The 22,694-nt window shown below is 38.8% G+C and overlaps 1 protein-coding gene across 3 annotated transcripts in view; it reads right to left on the bottom strand.

Annotated features, from left to right (window-relative positions):
- The window catches only part of CNTNAP4 (contactin associated protein family member 4), a 311,799-nt gene that overhangs the window by 68,788 nt on the left and 220,317 nt on the right, over positions 1-22,694 (bottom strand). For all 3 annotated transcript variants that reach the window (XM_075128638.1, XM_048850192.2, XM_075128637.1), the window contains 4 exons: positions 21,396-21,545; positions 18,317-18,488; positions 4,768-4,874; positions 152-271 (listed from right to left, as the gene is read on the bottom strand). In XM_075128638.1, the coding sequence (XP_074984739.1) occupies positions 152-271; positions 4,768-4,874; positions 18,317-18,488; positions 21,396-21,545 (549 nt within the window). The remainder of the gene's footprint in view (positions 1-151; positions 272-4,767; positions 4,875-18,316; positions 18,489-21,395; positions 21,546-22,694) is intronic.

Below are 22,694 nucleotides of genomic sequence, written 5' to 3'. Positions count from 1 at the left end.
TCTTTGTCCAATATTCTGAGCTGAGGAGTCACCTTCATTTTGCTGTATACATGTACATTAAACTCTTTAGCTACAAAACTTCCTACTTTGCTTTGATATAATGAGCATGCATACAAACCCAACTGTGAGTTAAGGAAGTTTATCATCTCACCTGTCATATTGCAGTATACAAGAAACGGTCCCAAGGGGCCACTTCCATCTGAATCGATATAATAAAAGCCTGAAGTGTTCCCTGTATGCTTATAGGCTTCACATGATTGCTCATAGATGGCTGTAAAAGAACATCTTCCATCACAAACTAATGGCATTACCTTTTATTTGGGGTAAGGAAAAATGTGGGAAGTTGAACAATACAACATGCATTCAAAAGTGAAGAAAACAGGGGAAGTCACACAGTAAAAAATTGTACTATTATTTGCATCAGTAAATAGAATTTCATTTCACAGGGGAAAAAAAACTGAATGGTTTTTTTTATGGATTTGCTTTTTGCCTCCTAAATTAGGGGTCTTAAGGAGGGACAAAAGGCTATGGAAACCAATCATTTAAGGTCAAAATGAGTACTATTTAGCAACTGGCTAGGTTATGAGGAACTTGGAAACTGAACATTAACCTTTTCAATTTAATCAGATCTCCATATAATTTGACAGGGCTTTAGTACTTCCAGCAGTTCCAACTGAAGTACATATTTCCTGACATTTTTTACTCATGCTTTTGGCTGCAGGAAAGACCTTGTTTCTTCTGCTGTTTTTTTCAGTATCGGGGTAAGCTTGTTGTCAAAGTCTGCAGTCCAAGAGTAAATAAGCAGCACAGAGAAAATTTGGCTCTTCAATGCCATGTAATATTGATTTTACACCATTCAAGAGGTAGCGATCTGCAAAGGCTTTATATGACCAAACCTGTGGAAACTGGACTTCTGAATCCAGCTCTATAATTAAATGGAAACAAACTACTAAGTAAAGTAATACTGCTGGGTAAAAATTGCACATTTAAAGTGCATCAGTTAAACCTTCTTAAATTATCCATTGCTATCTAGTACAGTTCTCCAATTAACTGCTTTTTTAAAAACTTGAATGTACTTTGTCAAAAAGAAACTTTCCTTAACAAACAAAGAGTCAAGGTGGATGAGGTGATATCTTTTATTGGACCAACTTCTGTTGATGAGAGAAACAAGCTTTTGCTCTTGCACAGAGAGCTGTTGAGAGCTGTTGAGTTCTGAAGAAGAGCTATCTGTAAGCATGCAAACTTGTCTCTCTTACCAACAGAAGTGGGTCCGATAAGAGATATTACCTCACTCACCTTGTTTCGCTAATATGCTGGGACCAACACGGCTGCAACAACACTGGATACTTTTTTAAAAAAGACATTTCTAAAAAGAATAGACAAACAAAAACAAAGACCACACACTTTTTCAATTTCTTGTATAAATGAGAACACAACACAGTATGAATGATGAACTCTGAAGGAGGCTTTTATCCAAAACATTTGTCTATTTAAGATCGATTTATTCAGATTTACAACTGGCTATATTATTATACAAAATACGGTGACATTCTTGAATAGGGTTGGGAATGACAGCACTGATAGCTAAAAATCTAATGTTAATCCACAGAGCAGGTTCAGCAGAGGCAGAAACAATGTAAGCTTCCCTGATGTCTGATCCCTGAATTGGCATAGAAAACTGTTAGGCCAATCTACTTGTCTATTCGGTCTTTTGTACCTCTATCGAGTAGGGTTCCACAATGTAAATTGTGGTGGTAGTTCTGTGATATAAAGATCTATTTGGTATGACAGTCTGAGAGCACTAATTTTAAGGCTGTCCAAACTGCTTCATATAGTAACAATTTTCAGGGCCTGATTCAACTCCCACTCAAGCTAATGAAAAACCTCCCAAACAAAGAACCTGGGGTGTGGCGAGTGCCAGTTTTGTCAGTTCTTTTGCTGATGATTACAACATGATCAGTCATATTGGATTGGGTCCATAATACTGAATTATAAAGTTAGGAAAACAAACATCCTCATTAGGTAAAGGTTACTAAATGGACCATTTTTGCCACTGCTGGAATATCCAGTCGGCACAGTCAAGGTCACTCTCAAGTTTCAAATTATAGCTCCTTAGGGTAAAGAGCCTTAAATCAATTCTCAGTATAAAATAAAAGGATAAAAGTACTATAGAGGCAGTATGCAATGACATAGCATCATATCCATTTTGAATTTTATTCTAGTAGTGACAGAATGGAAAATTATAGTTCTTCTAAAACAGATTTTGGGAGTATGGTCTCATGCTTCACAGTGTTGCCACTGATCAAGAACTCATTGATAGGCCTATTACATCAAGAGTCTCAATGTTTATTCAATAACTGAACAGCCGTATTATCTTTTTCTGTAATTGCACAGAACTCTCATTGAAGTCAATGAGAGTGTAGAGTTCATAGGATATGAACTGCTTTGAGCAGGGGGTTGGACTAGATGACCTTCTGGGGTCCCTTCCAACCCTGATATTCTATGATTCTAGGATAAGGGAAGGAAACGGCCCTTAACTTTGAGACTACTGACAGAACAGACCATAAGATTGTACCGTTGGAACCATTACTAAACTACTGTAAACAAATTTAAAGGGACAGAATGTTATACTACTGCAACTACTATATCATACCTATTGTATACTTCACAGTGCTTTCTTATTATTTATAAAAAGTACTATACCTATTTTTCAACGTTACAAAATTGAGCAGGAAGACTTTCATGTACCTTATACACACACCATTGGGCTCTTGATGAAAAGTGAGAAAATGATGGAGTCCATCAATTTTTTTACACCCTTCATCAATTGATTAAGTAGATAATTTATTAAAAAAATATGATGCTTAGTCTTGTCGTCCTCTAATAGCATACAACAGGAACAGCTCACAGTGATCTTTGAAAAAGTCTGTACCATCAATGTACTTCCCAAGCTATAAAAATTTTACCTTATCCATAAATCTTGAAAGGCTAGCTACCAATTCATGCTCTTTAGGGTTCAGATGGCACAGAAACAGTAATAATTGTAGGCAGTCTTTATAAAGTTTTGCATTCAATAGCAACAAGCAGTTTTTCCAAATTCTGAAAATTTTCAGAACAGCTCAGAAGCCTACTCACCATGATTCCCAATAGGAGTTTTGAGGGCAAACAACTTAACTTGTTTTTAGAGAGAAAGAGATGGACAAATTTATGAGTACAACTGTATGACCAGGTTGTTTGTGGCAGTAGCAGGCTTGGCTCAACAGCCCTAGGACTCACTTAAGGTTTATGTCTTATGCTCCTAAAGCTCATGCTTCAGGGTTTCAAATGGCCACAGGCATAGGTCAGGAAGAGATTCCTCCCCAACACAGTGAATTCTGGCAGGCTTTTTGGATGGCCATGGCTGGAGATGGGAAACTGGGTCAGGGCTTTGAGGTAGCGCTTGACTGGCTGGGTCTTGCTCACATGCTCAGGGTGTAACTGATTGTAATATGTGGGGCTGGGGAGGAATTTTTCCCAGGTCAGATTGGCAGTGAATTTCACAGGGTTTTGCCTTCCAGCATATGAGTGTGGCTCACTTGTCAGGATTATCTGGGTATATCTCACTTAATCATTTCCCTGTCATTGCAGAAGCATTGAGGACTGGTGCACCTCTGTCCCTCCTATTCTGTGCCTGTAGCACATAATAGTCTAGGTCTCCTATGGGCTATAATACTTTGGTCTAATTTCAGTTGCTGGGTTTAGTGTGTGAGTGCTGTTGATAGCCTGTGCTTTTATAGGAAGTCAAACTAGATGGTCCCTTCTGGCCTTAAACTCTATGAAAGTCATGCCTATTGTGCTACAGGGATTGTATAAATTGTGTGAAGATGGGTTTGTTTTAACCACACATTTTTTTCTTTTGGCTATAATAATGTATTGTCTTTTTGGTATTTTAGACAGATTTTTTTCAAGTATACATGCTGAGAACCAGAGAGTAATGACTTTCCTTAATAAACTGTCCCAGTAAAAAGAAAAAAAAAACTAATGGGCTTCATGCTCATCTCACATATCCCAGTGTAAATCTAAATCACCTCCTGGGAAATCACTGGAGTTATATTAAACTAGTGAAAGTAAGACAAGAATCAGACCATAGGTGTGAAACTCATTCAGTTACATTTATGGTCACGCTGATATTTTCTGAAGTTCTCCCTTATATAGCCTGATCCTGAAAGGACTCCATGTGCAAAACTTCTACAGATGAGTGAAAGGTCAGTGATGTGCTTGCTGGATTGGGTTTACAGGGCCTTATTACCTTCTCTTATATACCAGTTTTAGCCCACTGTCACTCCCTTGAAGTTACCCCTGATTTTGAAAATTACTTAAGCATGTGCTGAAATTTAAGTATATGCTAAACCCAACTGACTTCAAAGTTAAGCATGTGCTTAGTCCTTCGTTGAATAGTGATGAAGTTAAGTACCTACCTAGATGATTTGATAAATCAGGGCCGTATACCAGTGTGAGATCAGAATCAGGTCCTCAATAAATAAATCATGAAATCTAAGAACTAAAGGAGAAATATTCAAAGACACATAAGGGATTTAGGACCACAAGTCCCATTGGATTTGTGCTCCTTAATCCTTTAGACAATTTTGAGACTTTTCCCTTGAATCAATTCTTATAAACCCTTTGCGAATGTTAACAAAACTGACATGACTTTTAAAAGAAAATTGTTTCTTGTAGCAGTAAAATAACTCATAACTAAAACAGTATAAGAAAGTGTCTTTGGCTTACAGTAATGGCAAGTAGACCCTGTGTAACCTGTGTTTGTACAGTTGCAGTAGAAGCTGTTCCAGGCCTGTGTGCATTCACCACTATGTTCGCAATAATTAGGCAAACATCTAAAAGGACAAAAAGACACATAGTCACCTTGGTACAACTACATGACATTTACAATAACCATTGTTACCACAGCTTGAAGGTGGTCTTTATGACAAAGATGATAACCAAGGTGCAAAGGTAGGTGTTGTATTTATGGGTGAGAGACCTGCAATGAAAATACATAGATCTTGTGGCCATATTGCAGGAAGATATCAACAGGACTGAAAGAAAGTTGGGGAAAAAGAATGTCCCCTTTATCTTTCCCCACTAGACCTAGTGACTGCTCCTAAGGATGCTAATGATGCAATAAGAATATGAAACATATCAATAACAAAATTAAACATGTATAATTTTCATTGTGGCTGCCGGCAAGGCTCTCCAATGAAAGTAGGGTACCGACTGATACACCAATGATAAATTAACATTGATAATTCGCTGGCAAATTTTGTAACAGCTGCATTTTCTTTCATAAGATCTTTCATAACAATACAGCACTTCTGTGGATAACTGTCACTATTATATGACCATGAGAAGTATAAAATACTTCTCTTTTCAGGAAATTATAGGAACAGGTAGCGGTCACCATCAGAAAATAAATATTTATTGACTGTTATCATACATTAGTATCTGAGATACTTTAGTTATTTCCTAGTCTAAGTACAGGCAAACACTTCAGTATCTCAGATCCTACAGTGAGGTAACTATTGATAAATCCAGACTGCTAATTCTGCTTTCAGTGGCATGAGTGAAAATCTGGAAAAACTCCATTATTTCAGTGGAATTACTTTTGATTTACAATGGTGTAACTAAGAAGAAAATTTGGTCATCACTATTCAATGGTGAAAACTGCATGACTATCCCTAAGTATAAAGTACAAATTATTACATGATTTGGGGGCAAGAGGAGAGGAGAATAAAAAAATATTTTTTCCGCGATCTTAATTAAAAAGATACCGCGTTGGAGACTTCATATTTTACTTAATTGTTATTCAGAATGTATAGGGCAGTTTTACTGCTAAGGTTAATCACTAATAATAATTTTAACAAAAAAGACAGCTTAACAAGTTCTTTCACAGTATCTGAATATTATTTTTCAGTACATTTAATAAACATAGAAAAGTATTAGTTTAGGGGTATGAGAAATGCCTCAGTGTACTCATCTGTATGTGAATGTTCAGATTCCTACCTCCACTATTGTTAAATCTTCATGAACACAATCTTTCCTACATATCTAGAAACAAAATGATAGGAGAGATTTCCAGTGGAGAAAAATTGAGCCATGTAAATAAATCTAATTCCACTGATTTCAGGGTAGTTATACCTATGAATACAATCTAAGGAGCTGTGCTTTATCTCCTACCTCATTTGCACAATAGGTTTTCTGCATCTCAGCACTGCATGATAGGTTCAGAATTAGCTGCAATATAATTTCCGAGTAATTCTGACTTGGGGTATAAAAATAATCTTTATATACTTGAGATTGACCTATTATTATACTAAATGGCTGTTGTTGGAAGGAATTGTTCTTGCAGAACAAATGTGGATAGTAAAGGTATTTAGAGCTACCATAATTATTGATTTTTAATGCTGTATAGATGTGACCAGTTGTCAGCTCTAACATACACACACGTTAACAGTCAAACTCATAAGCCATTTCTATAATTGTCATTCAGGACTTTTTTTTTTCCTGCTGCAGTTGTTTCCCCTAGTAAATATTTAGTGTCCACCTTTTAGTGTCCACCTTAAGATCTGCAGATAATGATAAATACATCATTATCTGCAGATCTTAAGGGATTAACATGATTGCCATTTATATAAACTCCCCTTCCATTTCAATTTTGTTTTTAACAGTCTTCACAAGATCAAAAACTTAAGTGACGTTGAAGATGCTTAAACCAGGTTTAATATAACTAGAAACAATTTAAGTTACACTTAAAACTTTTTAACATTGAATTTTAGATCACCCTTCCATTACAGGTTTCATAATGAAAAGTAGTCATTAGATAAATCAAAAGAATGCCATACAATTAATCTAGTTCACTGCAACCCTGGCTGAACTTAGATTTACGATAGTCCTCTCTAGGAAGAAACACATCTCTTAGTAAACCTTTTCCATTGATGCTGCTCCAAAACATAGCTCATTTCTCACTAAATTACAATGCTTCATTTATTCCAAAAATACCAGAAAGAGAGTGGATCTGGCATTTGCCATGTGGTACTTGGCAGCATACTTTTTAGGTACATGACATCTACAGATGATGTGTAACTTGAAAACTAAAGCAATAGACCGAAGATAATCAAAAGCTAATCTTCAAAACAACACATTGAACCAGAACACAAATACATCTTTTTCAAAGAAAGAATGTAGAATTTTACACATCAGTAATGTGTTAAAGACATCTTTCCTGAACACTCTACTTACTAGGTTTGCAAATTATGTGTAAAGATACAAAGGTGTAAAGAACATGTATAGAAACCTGTGTTATTTTTATTTCCTTCATCTGTGCTTAAAGTATATTCATCGGCTTTCCTAGTGCTCCAGAACTTACATCTCCACTTGAACCATTTGATTCCATTTTCTGCTGCCAAGATACCAACAACTATAATTCTCTGTGGGCCATCTTACTTCTCTGTGTAGGGGCGGATGTAATTATGACAGATGCATCTGACATTCTCTCCTCAGAGACTGAATGCAGTAACTTTGTAAGGCATTTAAACTGACATATTGTCCTTTAAAGCTATTTGTGGGATGATTTGTGTGTAATTAGCATTTAATAAATACGATAGTAAATTGATAGAACAATAGAGAGAAAGGACACTAAGGAGAAATAGTTGAAGAGAAATATTTGTATATCCAGAGGGTTTTATGAGCCATATAGCAACACAGACACCTGTAATACCATTAAAAGGGAAACGTGAAGGAGCAAGCCAAGAGCGATGACTGAGAAAGTGGCATAAAAAGGTAAGTACAAAATGAATATTAAGAAAATATTAAAAATGAACAGTCATAGACAATGAAATGAAAATTGAACAAAAAACAGAGACTGAGAAAACATGGCCAAGTGCCTAAGGACCAACTAAATGACCAACAGGCCACACAAGAAATGAGTATGATCTATTTTTGGGATCTATTCTTCTCCAAGGGAGAAATCCTGGGAAATCAATATTCAAAGAATAACTTGTGTTTATGTTAGTAGAAGTTAAGTGTGTAAACCTATCGTTCCTCAGAAAAGACGATTAGATTCAAAAGTCCAATTACTGCTGTCCGTTACACAGATTTAAATCCTCAGTAACTCCAGAATATTGTCATTTGTATCAACTATGGGGAATATGGGGACAGATGCTACTACAAATCTTTTCCAGATGAGAAATAAGAAATATTGAAGAAAATCAGTCACATTTACTGATACCAGAATATTTAATGATGGGGAGAAAAAACTTCAAGAACAGATTGGATCTATTGTCGAAGTCTGACAACAGATATTGAGATCTCCCCAGACAAAAAGCAGTCTGGGAACAGTTAAATTAGTCAAGGGAAGAGACTAGCATATATGTGCAGCTAAGTAAGGATATGGGGAGATCCAAAAAGTTAAAGACATGTTTTGCTTGACTTCAACTGAAGGGAAGCTATCCTTCATTGGGAACAGATACACCCTGATATTGTTAAATTGGGGCGAACATACTCACTTTCCATCTCTACCATGTAGAAAACATTCTTACATGAGAATACTTGACAATAGATGCATTGAACATGCAATCCAGTACAAATTGTATAATCCAAGTTGCTTTAATAGATATAAACAAAATAATATCGAGTGGTAAAGAAGAATGCATATATTCTGCAGAGATTTGAAATGAGAAAGAGTTAGTGAGAGAAATAAACTGGAGGACTGATAAACTTACATAAAGCAAAGATGATGAGATTATGTGAAGGAGGTAGTGAAAAAGAAATAATGTCTATAATGTTAGAATAAATCCATGTTTAAAAAACAAAAGAAAGGATGCTAACATGAAGTGAAGGATGCTGAAGTGGATGCTGAAATTAACCTGGTATGAGCTTGGATAGGGTGGGTAGCAATATGCTGAACATGCTAGAGATTTGAAAGCTGATATTTGCAAGGTTGTGTAGAAAGGAGTTGCAATAATGAATGCAAGAGGTGATCAAAACTAGAATTAAGAAAATTTCAGCAGATGGAGAAAAGTACCACTATGACTGAGATGAGCACCAATTTGTTCCTCTACTTTATATGTTATTGACCGTGATAGAATACATTTTGACTTTATGGCTCATTACGGGGGGCTCCATGGTCCTACTAGACCTTGCCCCAAGAAGCAGCGAGCTGAGAAGAAGAAGAGGGCAGAGAAGGTGGGGCTTCCAAGTTGCCTAGAGAGGACTCTCCAGAGTGGCCATTTTAGAAACCACAGAAACCTGGTACTCCAAGGGCTAGAGGGACTAGCAACTGCCAATCAAAGCTCAGCAGCTCCTTGAATCCAGGCCAGCAGGGCCCTAGCAAGGAAGGGTGCTCCTCTCTGGCCAAAAGAACTTGAGGGATAGCCAGAGTTTGTTATATGGCTGCATTTTCCATATCTGGGTTTGCAGGGAGAGAGGGAGCCTAAGAAGCTTAATGCTGAGATAAGGGTGACGCTAACCCGGCCAGGTAGGAAGAGTCCCAGGGCAGAAGCAGCAACAAATTGACTCACGCCACATGTCTCTGCTGTTTATAGGGTTCCTGGGTTGGAACCTGGTCTAGTGGGTGGGCCCTACCAGCCACAAGCAAAGTGGCATAAACCTAGAGTGATCATATGTCCTGGTTTGGCCAGGATAATCCCTTTTTTAAGTCCTGTACCGGCCATCCCGTCTTTTTTGGCAAAAGCGGGAATTTGTCCCATTTTCTCATGCCAACTTAATCAGTTGGCAAGAGCAAATGGGACAAATGCCCACTTTTGTCAAACAAGTGGGGTGTGGAGGAACTGGCGGGGGGGGGGAATGGTGATGCCAGCCCTACATGGGGGGAGGCAGGGCTCGGAGCAGGAACAGGCAGAGCTTGGGCGAGCAGCGATGCCAGCCCCAGCGTCGTGTGGGCGGGGAGGCAGGGCTTGGGTGAGCAGCGATGCCCGCCTTGTGGGGGGAGGCGGACTCGGGCAAGCCCCACACAGTGTCCCATTTTCCCTTTGAGAAATATGGTCACACCAAGAAGGGCATGGTGTTTGTTTGGGACAAAAAGCTGAATTTAAAGGGCCCAGACTAGGGGCAGAAGTCCCTAGTGAGGGGAAATAAACCGTTTATTATCCTGGAAGGGGTTTATTTGGACTTTGTGACTTGCTAGAGGGAACAGTTATTTGAGTAGTGCCAGATCATCAAATAAAGTTCAGCCTCCCTTTTAAAACAGAGAGAGTAATTAATATCAACTATAACAAACTTGGCTGGACATCCCAGTTATTGGCTATTTTCCATCCTGATGGTGACCTGCTTTTGTCCCATCTTTTTGGATTTGAGACACACAGTATAGTTCTCACACTGCCTTCTCCTGACCCATTTCATGGGTGAACACAGAATTAAGGGGTGGACAGATGGACAGTGGCAAAAGATTCATTACACAGTGCAGGATGTATACTTTGTTTGTACACTTTTCCCTCATCATAAGAAACACAAACTAGCATGAAAGATAAATGATGGAATTACTGAGACACAATTGGATCACATTGCCTTCAGCAGAGAGTGGAGAAGATCATTGCTGGATATATGATCTTTTACAAGTGCTGATGAAGGAAGTGACCTACAGTCTTGTCATTGGAACTGTTGTTCAGGTGTCTAAACAATTGTTACCATGGTTCTAGAGTCACAGTCGTATCGTAAAAGTGAAAGATAATTAACAATGGAAGTAGAACAAAAGGAATGATGGGGAGAATCATAGAAATGTAGGGTTGAAAGGGACCTCAAAAGGTCATCAAGTCCAGCCCCCTGTGCTGAGGCAGAACTAAGTAAACCTAGACCATCCCTGACAAGTGTTTGTCCAACCTGATTTTTAAAAAAATTGCAGTGATGGAGATTCCACCACCTCTTTTGGAAGCCTATGGCAGAGATTAACTACTCTTACAGTTAGGAAGTTTTTTTCTAGTATCTAACTTTAATCTCCCTTGCTCACGATTAAGCCCATTACTTCTTGTCCTACCTTCAGTGGATGTGGAGAACAATTGTTCATTATAGCAGACCTTAACATACTGTATTTGAAGACTTATCAGGTCCCCTCCTCAGTCTCCTTTTCTCAAGACTAAAAATATGCCCAGGTTTTTTTTAACCTTTCTTCATAGGTCAGGTTTTCTACATCTTTTATTAGTTTTTTTTTGCTCTCCTCTGGACTCTCTCCATTTTTTCCACGTTTCCTAAAGTGTGGTACCCAGAACTGGCCACAGTTCTCCAATTGAGATACCACCATTGCCATTACCAAGACAATTACGTCCTGTGTCTTACATATGATGCTCCTGCTATTAATACACCCCAAAATGATGTTAGCCTTTTTTGCAGCTGCCTCACATTCTTGACATATATTCAATTTGTGATCCATTAGAGCCCCCAGATCCTTTTGAGCAGTACTTCCACATAGACAGTTATTCACCCTTTTATAGTTGTGCATTTGATTCCCCCCCCCTTCCTTAAGTGTAGTACTTTGCACTTGTCTTTATTGAATTTCATCTTGTTGACTTCAGACCCATTCTCTAATTGTCAAGGCCATTTTGAATTCTAATCCTGTGCTTCAAAGTGCTCCAACTGCTATTAACTTTGAGTCACCAGTGCAGTCATCATCATATGTCATTAATTAAAATATTTAATAGTACCAGTCCCTGCAGGATCCCACCAGATACAGCCTCCCAATTTGACAGCAAAACATTAATAACTTCACTTTGAGTACAGTCTCTCAACCAGTTGTTTCAATTTTCTAGTAATTTCACCTAGACCACATTTCTCTAGTTTGCTTGTGAGAATACCATGCAGGACTGTGTCAAAAAAAAAAAGCGCCTTACTCTAAGATTCAATATATCTTATTTACTGCTTCCCCCATATCCACTAGGGCAGCAGCCTTGTCAAAGAGGAAATTAGATTGGTCTGTCATGATTTGTTCTGGACAAATCCATGCTGGCTATTCCTTATGTAAGCAAGGTTTGAATGAGCTCTTTCCTGGCAGCTAGTGATGAGCTGGGGGAAAAGGCTTCAGGACCAGACTGTATTCATATGAACACACCTACTTTGCCTAGGTATCCATCAGACACAGCTGTTGCCCAAGTGATCAGTTTTGGCTGGTGATGGGTTACAAATAACTTTAGTATTGAATGTAGGGGTAATGAAATGTTGTTAATTGTATTGTATGAATAAAGGGTGACAGAACTGTACTTAGCCTGTCCTAATTGAGGGGGTCACCCTCAACTGAACTGAAGTTGCTAAGCAGGGGATTTGGATGCCATATCCCAGTGGAGAGAGAGAGGGTTTGGAGCGGGGCAGGTGTTTCTGCCTGGTGGCATGCGCTCTGCCTAAGAGTCACAGGCACTGTTTGATCTGACCATCTCCACTGTTTAAAGACAGAACTGATTAGTCTCAGTTGAGGGTCTTTTGCTTTGTTAAGTGATCACGAGAACTGAAAGCACTTATAATCAAGGTCTAAGTGCTAAGTGCTTAGACCTGCTGCAGGAGAGCATTTCTGTGGAAGAAACTACCCAGCTTGCTAGCTGCTGAAAACACTGAGAGCTGGGTAGAACCTCAAGAGACCAACTTGCAGAGGCAGGTGGCAGCAGAAGGTGATGGCACAAGGCCATCGATGATGGAGCAGACGATGGCATGATGGAGTGAACGGTGGCATGACAAATGACAGCAGCAGAGTGAACGACTGCGCAGCGGAGGAAGCAACACAGAGTCAACAGTGGCTACTGTGACCCATTACTCAGTGTTCCCCCTGGGTGTGAGGTAAACTCATGTGAAAGCACCTCTGGGTCTTTGCTGACCCAGGTCAGCTTTGAGTGAGGTGCAATGGAGGGAGTGGGGAACGGCGTGTTAAAGGGGCATTTGTTTATTGGGCATGTCTACATTACACAGTTTTGTTGACAAAAGGCAGTTTTGGAGGCGTACACACTGCAATGCTCCTCCCGCTGATTTAACTCTCTTGCTACGTCGACATAATAAAACCACCTCAGCGAGAGGCATAGAGCTTTTTGCTATGAAGTTAGAGAGACGCAGTGTAGACATTGTGTTGCTTATGTCACCCTAAGAGGCCTCCAGGAGATGTCCCATAATGCCCATGGTGACTGCTCTGGTCACTGGTTTGAACTCTGCTGCCCTGCAGGACACCAGCATGCATACCTTCCCCTTTAAAGCCCTGAGAATTTTTGAAATTCCTTTTCCTGCTTGCTTGGCATGGACAGTTCACATAGCATCTTCCCAGCTGACCATGCCAGCTCCCTGCAGCAAACACACACCTGACTAGAGTACACTGCAGTTGTTGGCTCTGCTGAGTCTGTGGGGAGAGAAGGCTGTGCAGTCACAGCTCCCCTCCAGCCATAGGAACTTGAATACTTACAGACAGATTGCTCATGGCATGGAGGAGAAGGGGCAAGATAGGCACACGCAGCAGTACCATGCTAAGATCAAGGAGCTGAGGCAGATGTACCAGAAGGCAACGGAGACCAATTGTCACTCTGGTGCATTGCCAAAGATATGCCACTTGTACAAGCAGATGCACGGCATCCTCGGCAGTGACCACACCTCCACTGCCAACAGTCCCATGGATACTTCAGGGGGGCTAGCGCCAGTGGTCTGATGACGAAATGGTGGACAAGGAAGTGGGGTTGGAGGAGGATGGGGGACAGACAACAGGGATGTCCAGTGGCATGGCAAGCCAGGACCTCTTTTTTCACTCCAGAGGGCTCTTACCAGTCCCAGAACTCTGGCTCTGGTACACCTGATGCAGGAGAGGGGAACTCCAGTAAGTACTCGTTGTTCTTTAATACTGCAGGGAGACATGAGGTAGAGCCTAGGTGTTTCGTTTTTGTTGTTTGGTTCAGGATAGAAGAGGGATAGATATAACCAACACAAGCACCGTCTGTATTTCCTTCTCATTCCCTTGTGCAGCCAGGCAGAGGGGACCCTGTGGTAAAGTTTGTTGAGGCATACCGGGTTGTCCTGGAAATCCTCCATTGAGATCTCTAGGAAACTTTCCTGAGTACTCTGCAATCCTCTGCTGAAGGTTTCTTGGGAGTGCTGCCTTGTTTCTTCCCCTACGGTAGGAAACTTTGCCATGCCAATTGGCAGTTATTTGTGCAGGCAACAAAGCAGCACACAGGCGAGCAGCATACAGACCTGGTCTGCAGCCACACGCATGCAGAAGCTGCATCCCTGCATTCTCAGTTACCCCCAGAAGCAAGATATCAGCTGCTTTCACCCCCACCTTTGGAAAACGGTGTCAGTATTCAGAATAGTATCTCTAGATGCTTGTAGTGATACCCCTCTGAAACGCCCCCAGCCTTTGTCTCAACTTGCTCCTTGCGCCGAACTCACCAAGGTTATGGCTCTCGCTGTGTGCCTCCAAGGGAAAGTGAGAAAGTGGTGTATCTAACTTGTATGAATTAAGGCTGTGAGTGTACTCACAATAGTGCCTCTATCTACTGTTTCTTTAGCTTCTGCAGATGTGCCTTTGAGGGTCTCCTGCACACTAGCTGAGTGGCTCAGCCTGATAAGGAGACAAATCCAGAGGAATAAGGAAGACATACTCTGGGAGGTGGTGCAATCCTCTGATGCTGCTGACAGCGAGCAGAGAGCATGGAGAGAGGCTATCAGTCAGAAACTGCATATGGATAGCAAGGAGCGGATTATAGAGGGGCAGGAGTGGATGACAGAGCTGCTCAAGGACCAGACAGACATGAGGAATAATGCTATTTTCGGTACATGAAAAAGTGTTTTGTAGTGTATTATCGAACAGAATCAAACTGGATCTAGATGAAAAATTGAGTAATGAGCAAGCAGGCTTCAGACTTAAAAGATTGTGTGTGGATCACATTTACTCTGAAACAATTAAGAAAGAGCCCGCTTAGCAGAGAAGATTAGTCTTTAACTTCATAGATTTCACCGGAGCTTTCAACTGCATTTATAGAGTCACTATGAAAGATTTTGCAACAATAACAGCTTCCTAGAAAGATAGTGTCACTGATCAAGATACCGTATGACGTTTCAAAATGCTGTGTAAGGACAGAAAGTAGAGAGACCATTTGGTTTGATATTGTCACTCAAGTGCTGCAGGAATGCATTTTATCACCCCTTCTTTTCTGCAACATCAAAGGAAATACAGGAGTTATGTGGAGTGGAGGAAAACTTCAAGGTCTTGATTTTGCAGATGACATGGTTCGGTTGGACAAAGAAGACAATGCCATGAAAAAGATTGCTACCAGTGTCAAATGTGAGGCTGCCAAAGTTAGATTAAGAATCAGCCAAAACAAAACAAAAAACGTGTCATGATCATTGAAAGAGGAGTCAGCAATGATGGTGCATATGTGATTGATAGGGAAGAAGATGGCATGGTTAACAAGACTGTATATCTTGGAAACACAATCAGAGCTGAAGGTTAGCTCTATAAGGAGGCAGAAGCAAGAATTGGGAAGGCAATGGAGCTTTTAGGAGACAGCCAAACATCTGCAAAATAAAGTAGATCCACACAAGAACCAAGATAAAGTTATACAATGTCATTGTAACACTCATAGTGTTATGCACTTCTGAAACTTGCCTAGTGCTAGAAGTTCACAACAGGAAACAGTACATTCTATCAGAAATATTGGTGAAGAATAGGTGGTGTCCGCTGGTGGGCTAAAGTAATCAATACTGATGTGTTACAGAGGGCTAGTCAATAGACTGTAGAGACAATGATTCAAGAAAGAAGGTTGAAGTGGTTTGGATACGTTGTACAGATGTCAAAAATATTCCTAGACAAACCCTTGACTGGATGTCACCTGGTGAAACGTAGAAAAGAGGACAATGGATGACATGACATGCTGCTGTCACAGAAACAGACTATGATGGAGCAAGAAACAGCACTAGAGAGACCGAAGTGGACTCTGGTTTGCCTCCTGTGTCACAAGGCATGGGAACATCTAATCTAGTCTTTCCCTTACCCTGTCCATGTGTTGCAGGAAAAGAGCAAATGACTTGTCACATTTGGAGTGTGTGGACCTGTTACTATAACGATAAGAGTAGCATTTCTCTGTTTTGGCAATTAAGGGGCAGTGGAGATAAACATGGGAGGGAATGAGAAAGAAGGAGAAGATACAGAACAGAAAGAATGGAAGAGAAGAGGTAATGATTCAAGTAACATTGGGTAGAGAGAGTAAGGAAAGGGACAAAATGAAGAGAGAAAGTGGAGAGTGAAAAAAGAAAGGAGATAGCAGGTAAAAAGCAAAATATTTGGGTGGAAATTATACCCTCCCTTGTATTCCATAGCCATCAGGGTCCAACAATTCAGAGGGTGAATCCTTACCCCACTGAAGTCAATGTGAGTTTTGCCCTTGACTTCAGTGGAGCTGTAAGGGTACATTTACACTGCAGTAAAAGACCCACACCAGTGTAGACACTTGGGCTGGAACCCAGGCTCTGGGAACAGAAGGAGAGTGGGTCTCAGAGCCCAGGCTCCAGCCCAAGCCTGAATGTCTGCATGGCTATTTTTTGTCTGCAGCCCAAGCCCAAGTCAGCTGACCTGGGCTCAGACTCAGTGCCACAGGTGTTTTTATTGCAGTGTAGACGTACCCTGAGTGTCTCTGTCCCTCACTCTATCTCTGGAAATTTGAGAGGTAGTGCTCTATATGGAATAAACTACCAAGGGCAGAAATAGAAGTTATAACTAAGGCTATGATTTAATCATGGGTATTTTTAGTAAAAGGCATGGACTGGTCACAGGGCTGCAGAGCCATGCCAGCAGTGGCCGCTGTGGCTGTTCCCTGGGGTCAGCCACACTGTCCGCTGCAGAAGTCACAGAGGTTGTGGAAAGTCACAGAATCTGTGACTTCCGCGACCACCATGACACACACGGAACTCTAGCTATAACTATACATTGTTTTAAAAAGGCATGAGACCAGTATTTGGAGTATAATAATTAAGTTGTGTGTCTACCAATTCTAACTTAATTGAAGTGATGGAGTTTTAAACAGACTGTCTTGCATTCTTCCATCTTTGAATTTTTCCTCTCTGTAAGTTTATTTGTAAAATTAGGAAAAGGACTACAAGAATAAAACAACAAACTCCCTTCTTATCAAAAGATAGAAATGACACTAGTAGTGACATCAAAATGGATGGGAAGCAATTTGTAGAAATGTATACACTTGCTCAGATCTGAACCTACCCTGAGCAGATTATCAGCTATGATGAATCATAGCTAATGTAGGTTTATGACAAACTACAATACTCTAGGACAGTGGTTCTCAATCAGCAGTACGTGTAACCCATGGGGGTACCACCTGGAAGACCTCTGAGTACATCAACTCATCTAGATATTTGCCTAGTTTTACAACAGGCTACGTAAAAAGCACTAACAAAGTCAATTCAAAGTAAATTTCATGGACAATGATTTGTTTATACTGCTCTGTATACTATACACTGAAATGTAAGTACAATATTTATATTCCAGTTTATTTTATAATTATATGGTAAAAATGAGAAAGTAGGGAATTTTTCAGTAACAATGTGCTGTGACACTTTTGTATATTTTTATGTCTGATTTTATGTGTGTTTAGGTGAGGTGAAACTTGGGGGTACACAAGACAAATCAGACTCTTGAAAGGGGTACAGTAATTTGGAAATGTTGAGAGCCACTACTCTAGGGAGTAAACTAACACAACTAATCTCATGTATTAATGTTCTGAGGGGAAAAAAAGCATAGTTGTATATGACCTGCATATAAGTATCTGTTTACTTAAAATTAGAAGAGGGAAACATTTTTTTTAAATTTTCTTTATTATGCAAATTGAAAACATCAATCACCATCAACTTTATTACACTCCAAATTTGCACATATATGGTGAATTCCCTCAGCCTCTAAAAAGGACCTTTCCCATTTTCACAATTCCCTGCAAGGAAAAAATATAATAGGCTACACATTACTTTTAAAAGACCACTCCACTGCAATTCTCAATGAGGACAGAGTTTCAGTTACAGGAAGGAAGTTGTTTATTTCATAAATTTTAAGCCTTTACAATAAGTCAGAACCACAACAAATGGTTCTAACCATATTAACTGTAATTTTATTTGTAAGTAGTGACTTAATACAACTGAAAAGATCTTCTCCTCATTGTAAAAGTACATTGTAATTGTTCTAGACTTTAGGACATATGTGGAAGAGTCAAAATGTTCTATTTTCTGAAAGCTCTGTTCTTGAACTCCAAGTAAGTGTGAAAACAACTCATTCATAAATGAGTAAAAATAAACAGACTTTCCTTACCTGTCTATAATACCACACAAGTCTATCTGAAGGTTACTGAAGTTACCAAGGGAATTTTGCTGTACTGAAATTAGATCCACTGCTTTGTTCCCAGTGGTAATAAGTCTCATACATCCTTGAAAACCGGCAAATGGACTTTTACATTCAGAGCTGTCGCCATTGTTAGGACACCCTGAAACAAACAAACAAAAATAACTGATTTTGGAAAAGATTCATCTTACAAAATCAATGTGTATATTTCAATCCGTACTCTAAAAGCCAATTGAAAGCTGCTGATTTCCTGTCTCTGGGGGCTTTGTGGGGAGAGTTTAGCCATGAGCTCCTTTGAATGACGACTTTGAACCTATTGGCCTTGTAGTATAACATTTTTGTAGTATAATCATTTTTGTTTATAATCATTTTTGTTATTATACTACAGTATAATCATTTTTGTTATTATTATACTACAGTATAATCATTTTTGTTATTATACTACATTTTTGTTATGAACATTTTTGTTCCTGTGTACTGATGTGATTTTTATAAGGAATTACATCAAAGATCTGGGGGGAAAAAAAACCCCAAACATCAAAACACAAATTCAAATGAGGTTTAGCTTTATGGAAATAAGCTGTTCACAAACACAGTGGTGTTATCAGTCAAAATATTGAGAGAGTGTGACTTGGAAAAATAACTTATTTTATAACTCGTACACAATCCAAGTTAAAATACAAATAAAATGAGCTACTGAATATACTGATGTTTATTTATTATTATAATTTTTGTTTTGGTAATTTTTAAAAGGTATACACATATATTATCTTTGAACACACAAATAGAGTGCAAGTAAAATACATAAATGAAGTGCACTGAAAGAAACCAGATCAGCAGGCATATTGTGAAAATGTTGCTGCAGGGGAAGAAAAGGATACAATGAGTAGATCATAGTAAATGAATAATATATGTAAATCAGTTATCTACTGTAGTATTCAGGTTGTTTTAGGGGGGAGGGGAAATTCCATTTAGGACTCATTCACTTTGATATACAAAACACTAATAGGTTACTAGCAGCTACATCACAAAATATGCCTCCAATTTATTGTTTGCTGGCTTTCTTCCAGAGGTCAATGTTACAACAGGAATGATGCACAGGGACGCTACTTTGCTCTTAATCAAACAATATAGTCTCCTGGGTGAGATCAGTCAAAGAGCTTCTTGTCTCCTAATGTGTGCATGCAATGACTTAAAGACACTTCCACATTCCATTGAGCTAATAGGTATTTTCTAAATCCTGCAAAAGGATGGTGGGATTTATTCTATGGGAAAATGAAAACTAAGGAATACATTGAAGTGAATGAAAAACAGCACTGAAAGCTTGGAGAGATTTTCAAAAAGTATATACTACAAAACATGAAGAAAAACAAGGGCTCCTCCTCTGGCAAGGCATTGGACTCCCTCAACTCTTATTGCTTTGTACAGGAGTTGAAAGTGTTTAGGACCTCATCTGTACTGGAACCTAAGAATTACAACATTTGAATCATATACTGCTCAATGGGACTAAAGATTTTATCCATGGAAATAATAACCAATTCTGTCCTAATTCACACCCTTGCAAGTCAATGGAATTGCAAAAGTCCAAGGGAGGGCAAAATTAACCCACTTATATATGTATATAATAAAATAATAACCCATAAGAACCTTAAAGACCTGTTTTATTAAATAGTTTTTTTGTAACTTGTAGCAAGACAATCACTAATTGAATTTTTACAATTAATTGTGCATTTTTAAAATAACTAGCTCACAGATAATTAGTAACGTTTAATTAATTTTGCAATTACTTTTTTTCTCATAGCATTCTGAAGTTCTATTTTCTCCAGAATAAATTTAATCCAGTCTTATATTCTTTCATAACCTTTTGTCTTTTGAAATATTTTGTCTTCTCATCATTCTATTAGTAAACAATAAATATTTTACATTAATATTAATGGAAGTGTTCTTCAGGCTTGTGGTCAGCATTCTAAGTTATATATCAAAGTGAAAGCAATAATTCCATAAATCATGCAATTCACCCTATGTGAATATGTATTTTTCATTAATCTCTCCTTGTCCTTATAGTTGCCAATCACTGTTATCATTTCCAAGTAAAAGAACTGGAATATTTGGCATTTTCTTGACTCCTGTGTGACCTGTATTAGTACTTGCCCGCAAAGCTAAAGAATTTCCAGACTAATTAAACAGATTCTTAGCCAAGATTAAATTTCTCTCTAATATTTTGTATTCCCGATGAAAATACATTTCTTCTACTGGAATGCTTCTCCTCGTATTTATACACTACATATTTCAGCAAATTCCGACATGACATGACAAAAAGAAATGGTGTTCCAAACTCAGTTGCTTTTCATCAGCCATTTCCCAAGTTCGGATGACATTGTACAAGCTGCTGACTTGATCATAAAGCTGGACTCAGAGAAGCTGAGGATAGGTCCATTAGTAAATAAGTATGTGTTTTAACTAAGAAATTAAAAGACAACTTACTGCTGAAGCAAACAGAACCGCCAATAATTAATTATTTTTCAAATGCTCTCAAAACTTCAATACAACACAAACTTCAGTACAGCCATACACATTACTTACCACTTAAGTGAGAGTGCAGCAACGAAAATTAACCCCTATAGATAATAGGCATTACTATATCACAACATCATAATAATTAGGAGCAGAAAAAGATGCTGTAGTAAACCCAGGCTTGATTCTTTCCTGTGACAGAACTCCTCTTAGCACATTTAGGGGGGAGGGGATAAAAATTCCTGATTCTTAGGGCCAGCCACAGCCCTAATTGTTATAACAATGCAATATAGGGGACTATATTTTCAAAAGTGCCTAATGATTTTGCGTTCCCAGCCTCATAAAGGGGACTGAGTTTTAAAGAGTGCTGAGCACCCACACTTGAAAGTCAGGCCTCTTTAAGGAGACTCAAGTTGAGCACATAAAACTTGAAGCAAGCCAAATCATTAGGCACATTTGAAAATGTAGGCCATGAGCAACAAGCATTGTTTATTTATAGGCTGTTATCAGTATAAACAACAATAGCTTCTTTCACCTCCAAAGTAGTAGGTGTCTCCTGAATAAATATGAATAGGTACAGCAGCATGAGCAGATGAAGTCACATCATTGTCCACCATTAGGCTCATACGGCTTCTTTTGGCAGACAACGAAATGGAATGCCACTGGCCATTATTTAATCCAACACCTAGGAGGAAAAACAAGAGTAAGCTGAAACACCTGCAAGTACTATGTGTTAAACTAGTTGATCTTCATAGGTTTTAAATGGAAAGCATATGATAAGCATTTAATAAACTACAGTTACTCAGCTATACAAAGAAAGAAAAAAAGAAAGAGGGGCTATCATTATGTTATGTGAAAACATAGAACCTTCTTCCATTCCTTTTCCTTACTTTTGGTAGTTAAAATACTTTCAGTGGATGGCAAGTGATGTTCCTAATTATCAATATTACATCTCTTTAATGTTAATACCTATTTTTGTGTCCTAACTGAGTAGGGTCTTCTGGAAAGAAGCACACAGATATAATTTCATAATTAAGATTCCACAGACCCTGCAGCTCACAGAACACAGCGAGCAGCTTCTCTAACCATGACTAAATGAACTCTGTAGTAAAACCCCCAAACCTGGAATGAACTCCCATGACCCAGCTGCTATACTTAATACTCTAACAGAAAAACCTGGCATGCATAATGGAATGAATTCTCCATAAACACTACACCAATAGAAAATGCCCCCTCTCAGCCTAAGAAGGTTAGTTAAGACAAAATCATGCTGTCTGATACAGTACTTTACAGATAGCACACAACATTACAGCAGCTATTGCCAGGACAGTATTTAATCTTTGAAAATCAAATGTAGCCATTACCTTGAAACCCACAACAATATCAAAATGTTGTAAATGCTGGAACAACTAATGCAACTATCATGTCAATGTTAGAATATTTATTTTTGTTTGGTTGTCCATTTTATAGGGACTTTGGGGATGACATCTTGAGGTTGTTCACCAGGAGTTTAGGCATATAATACTAGTTGATATTAACTAGAGTTGCATAGGTGAATATATCAGGTAACAAACTAAAGCCTCTATCCAGAAAAGCTCTTAAGCATATTAACTTTAAGCACATGCTTAAGTGCAGTTTGGAATAAGGATCCTCTCTTGAATCAGGACCAAATGATGTAGCCCCTGAAATATTTAGGGCTCTTTTCTTCACTTGTATAATCTGCAGAGAGATTAGATTTGTGTGTTATTTGAGTAACTGGTTTTCCTATTGAAATGTCATTTATTTCTATGGAATGTAGAATTTGGTGTGTATTCTGGGAAAATTGCAAGCAATT

The sequence above is a fragment of the Caretta caretta genome, chromosome 5, assembly GCF_965140235.1.
Source record: "Caretta caretta isolate rCarCar2 chromosome 5, rCarCar1.hap1, whole genome shotgun sequence".
Lineage (NCBI taxonomy): Eukaryota > Metazoa > Chordata > Testudines > Cheloniidae > Caretta > Caretta caretta.
This window is presented reverse-complemented; position numbering and strand designations above follow the sequence as displayed.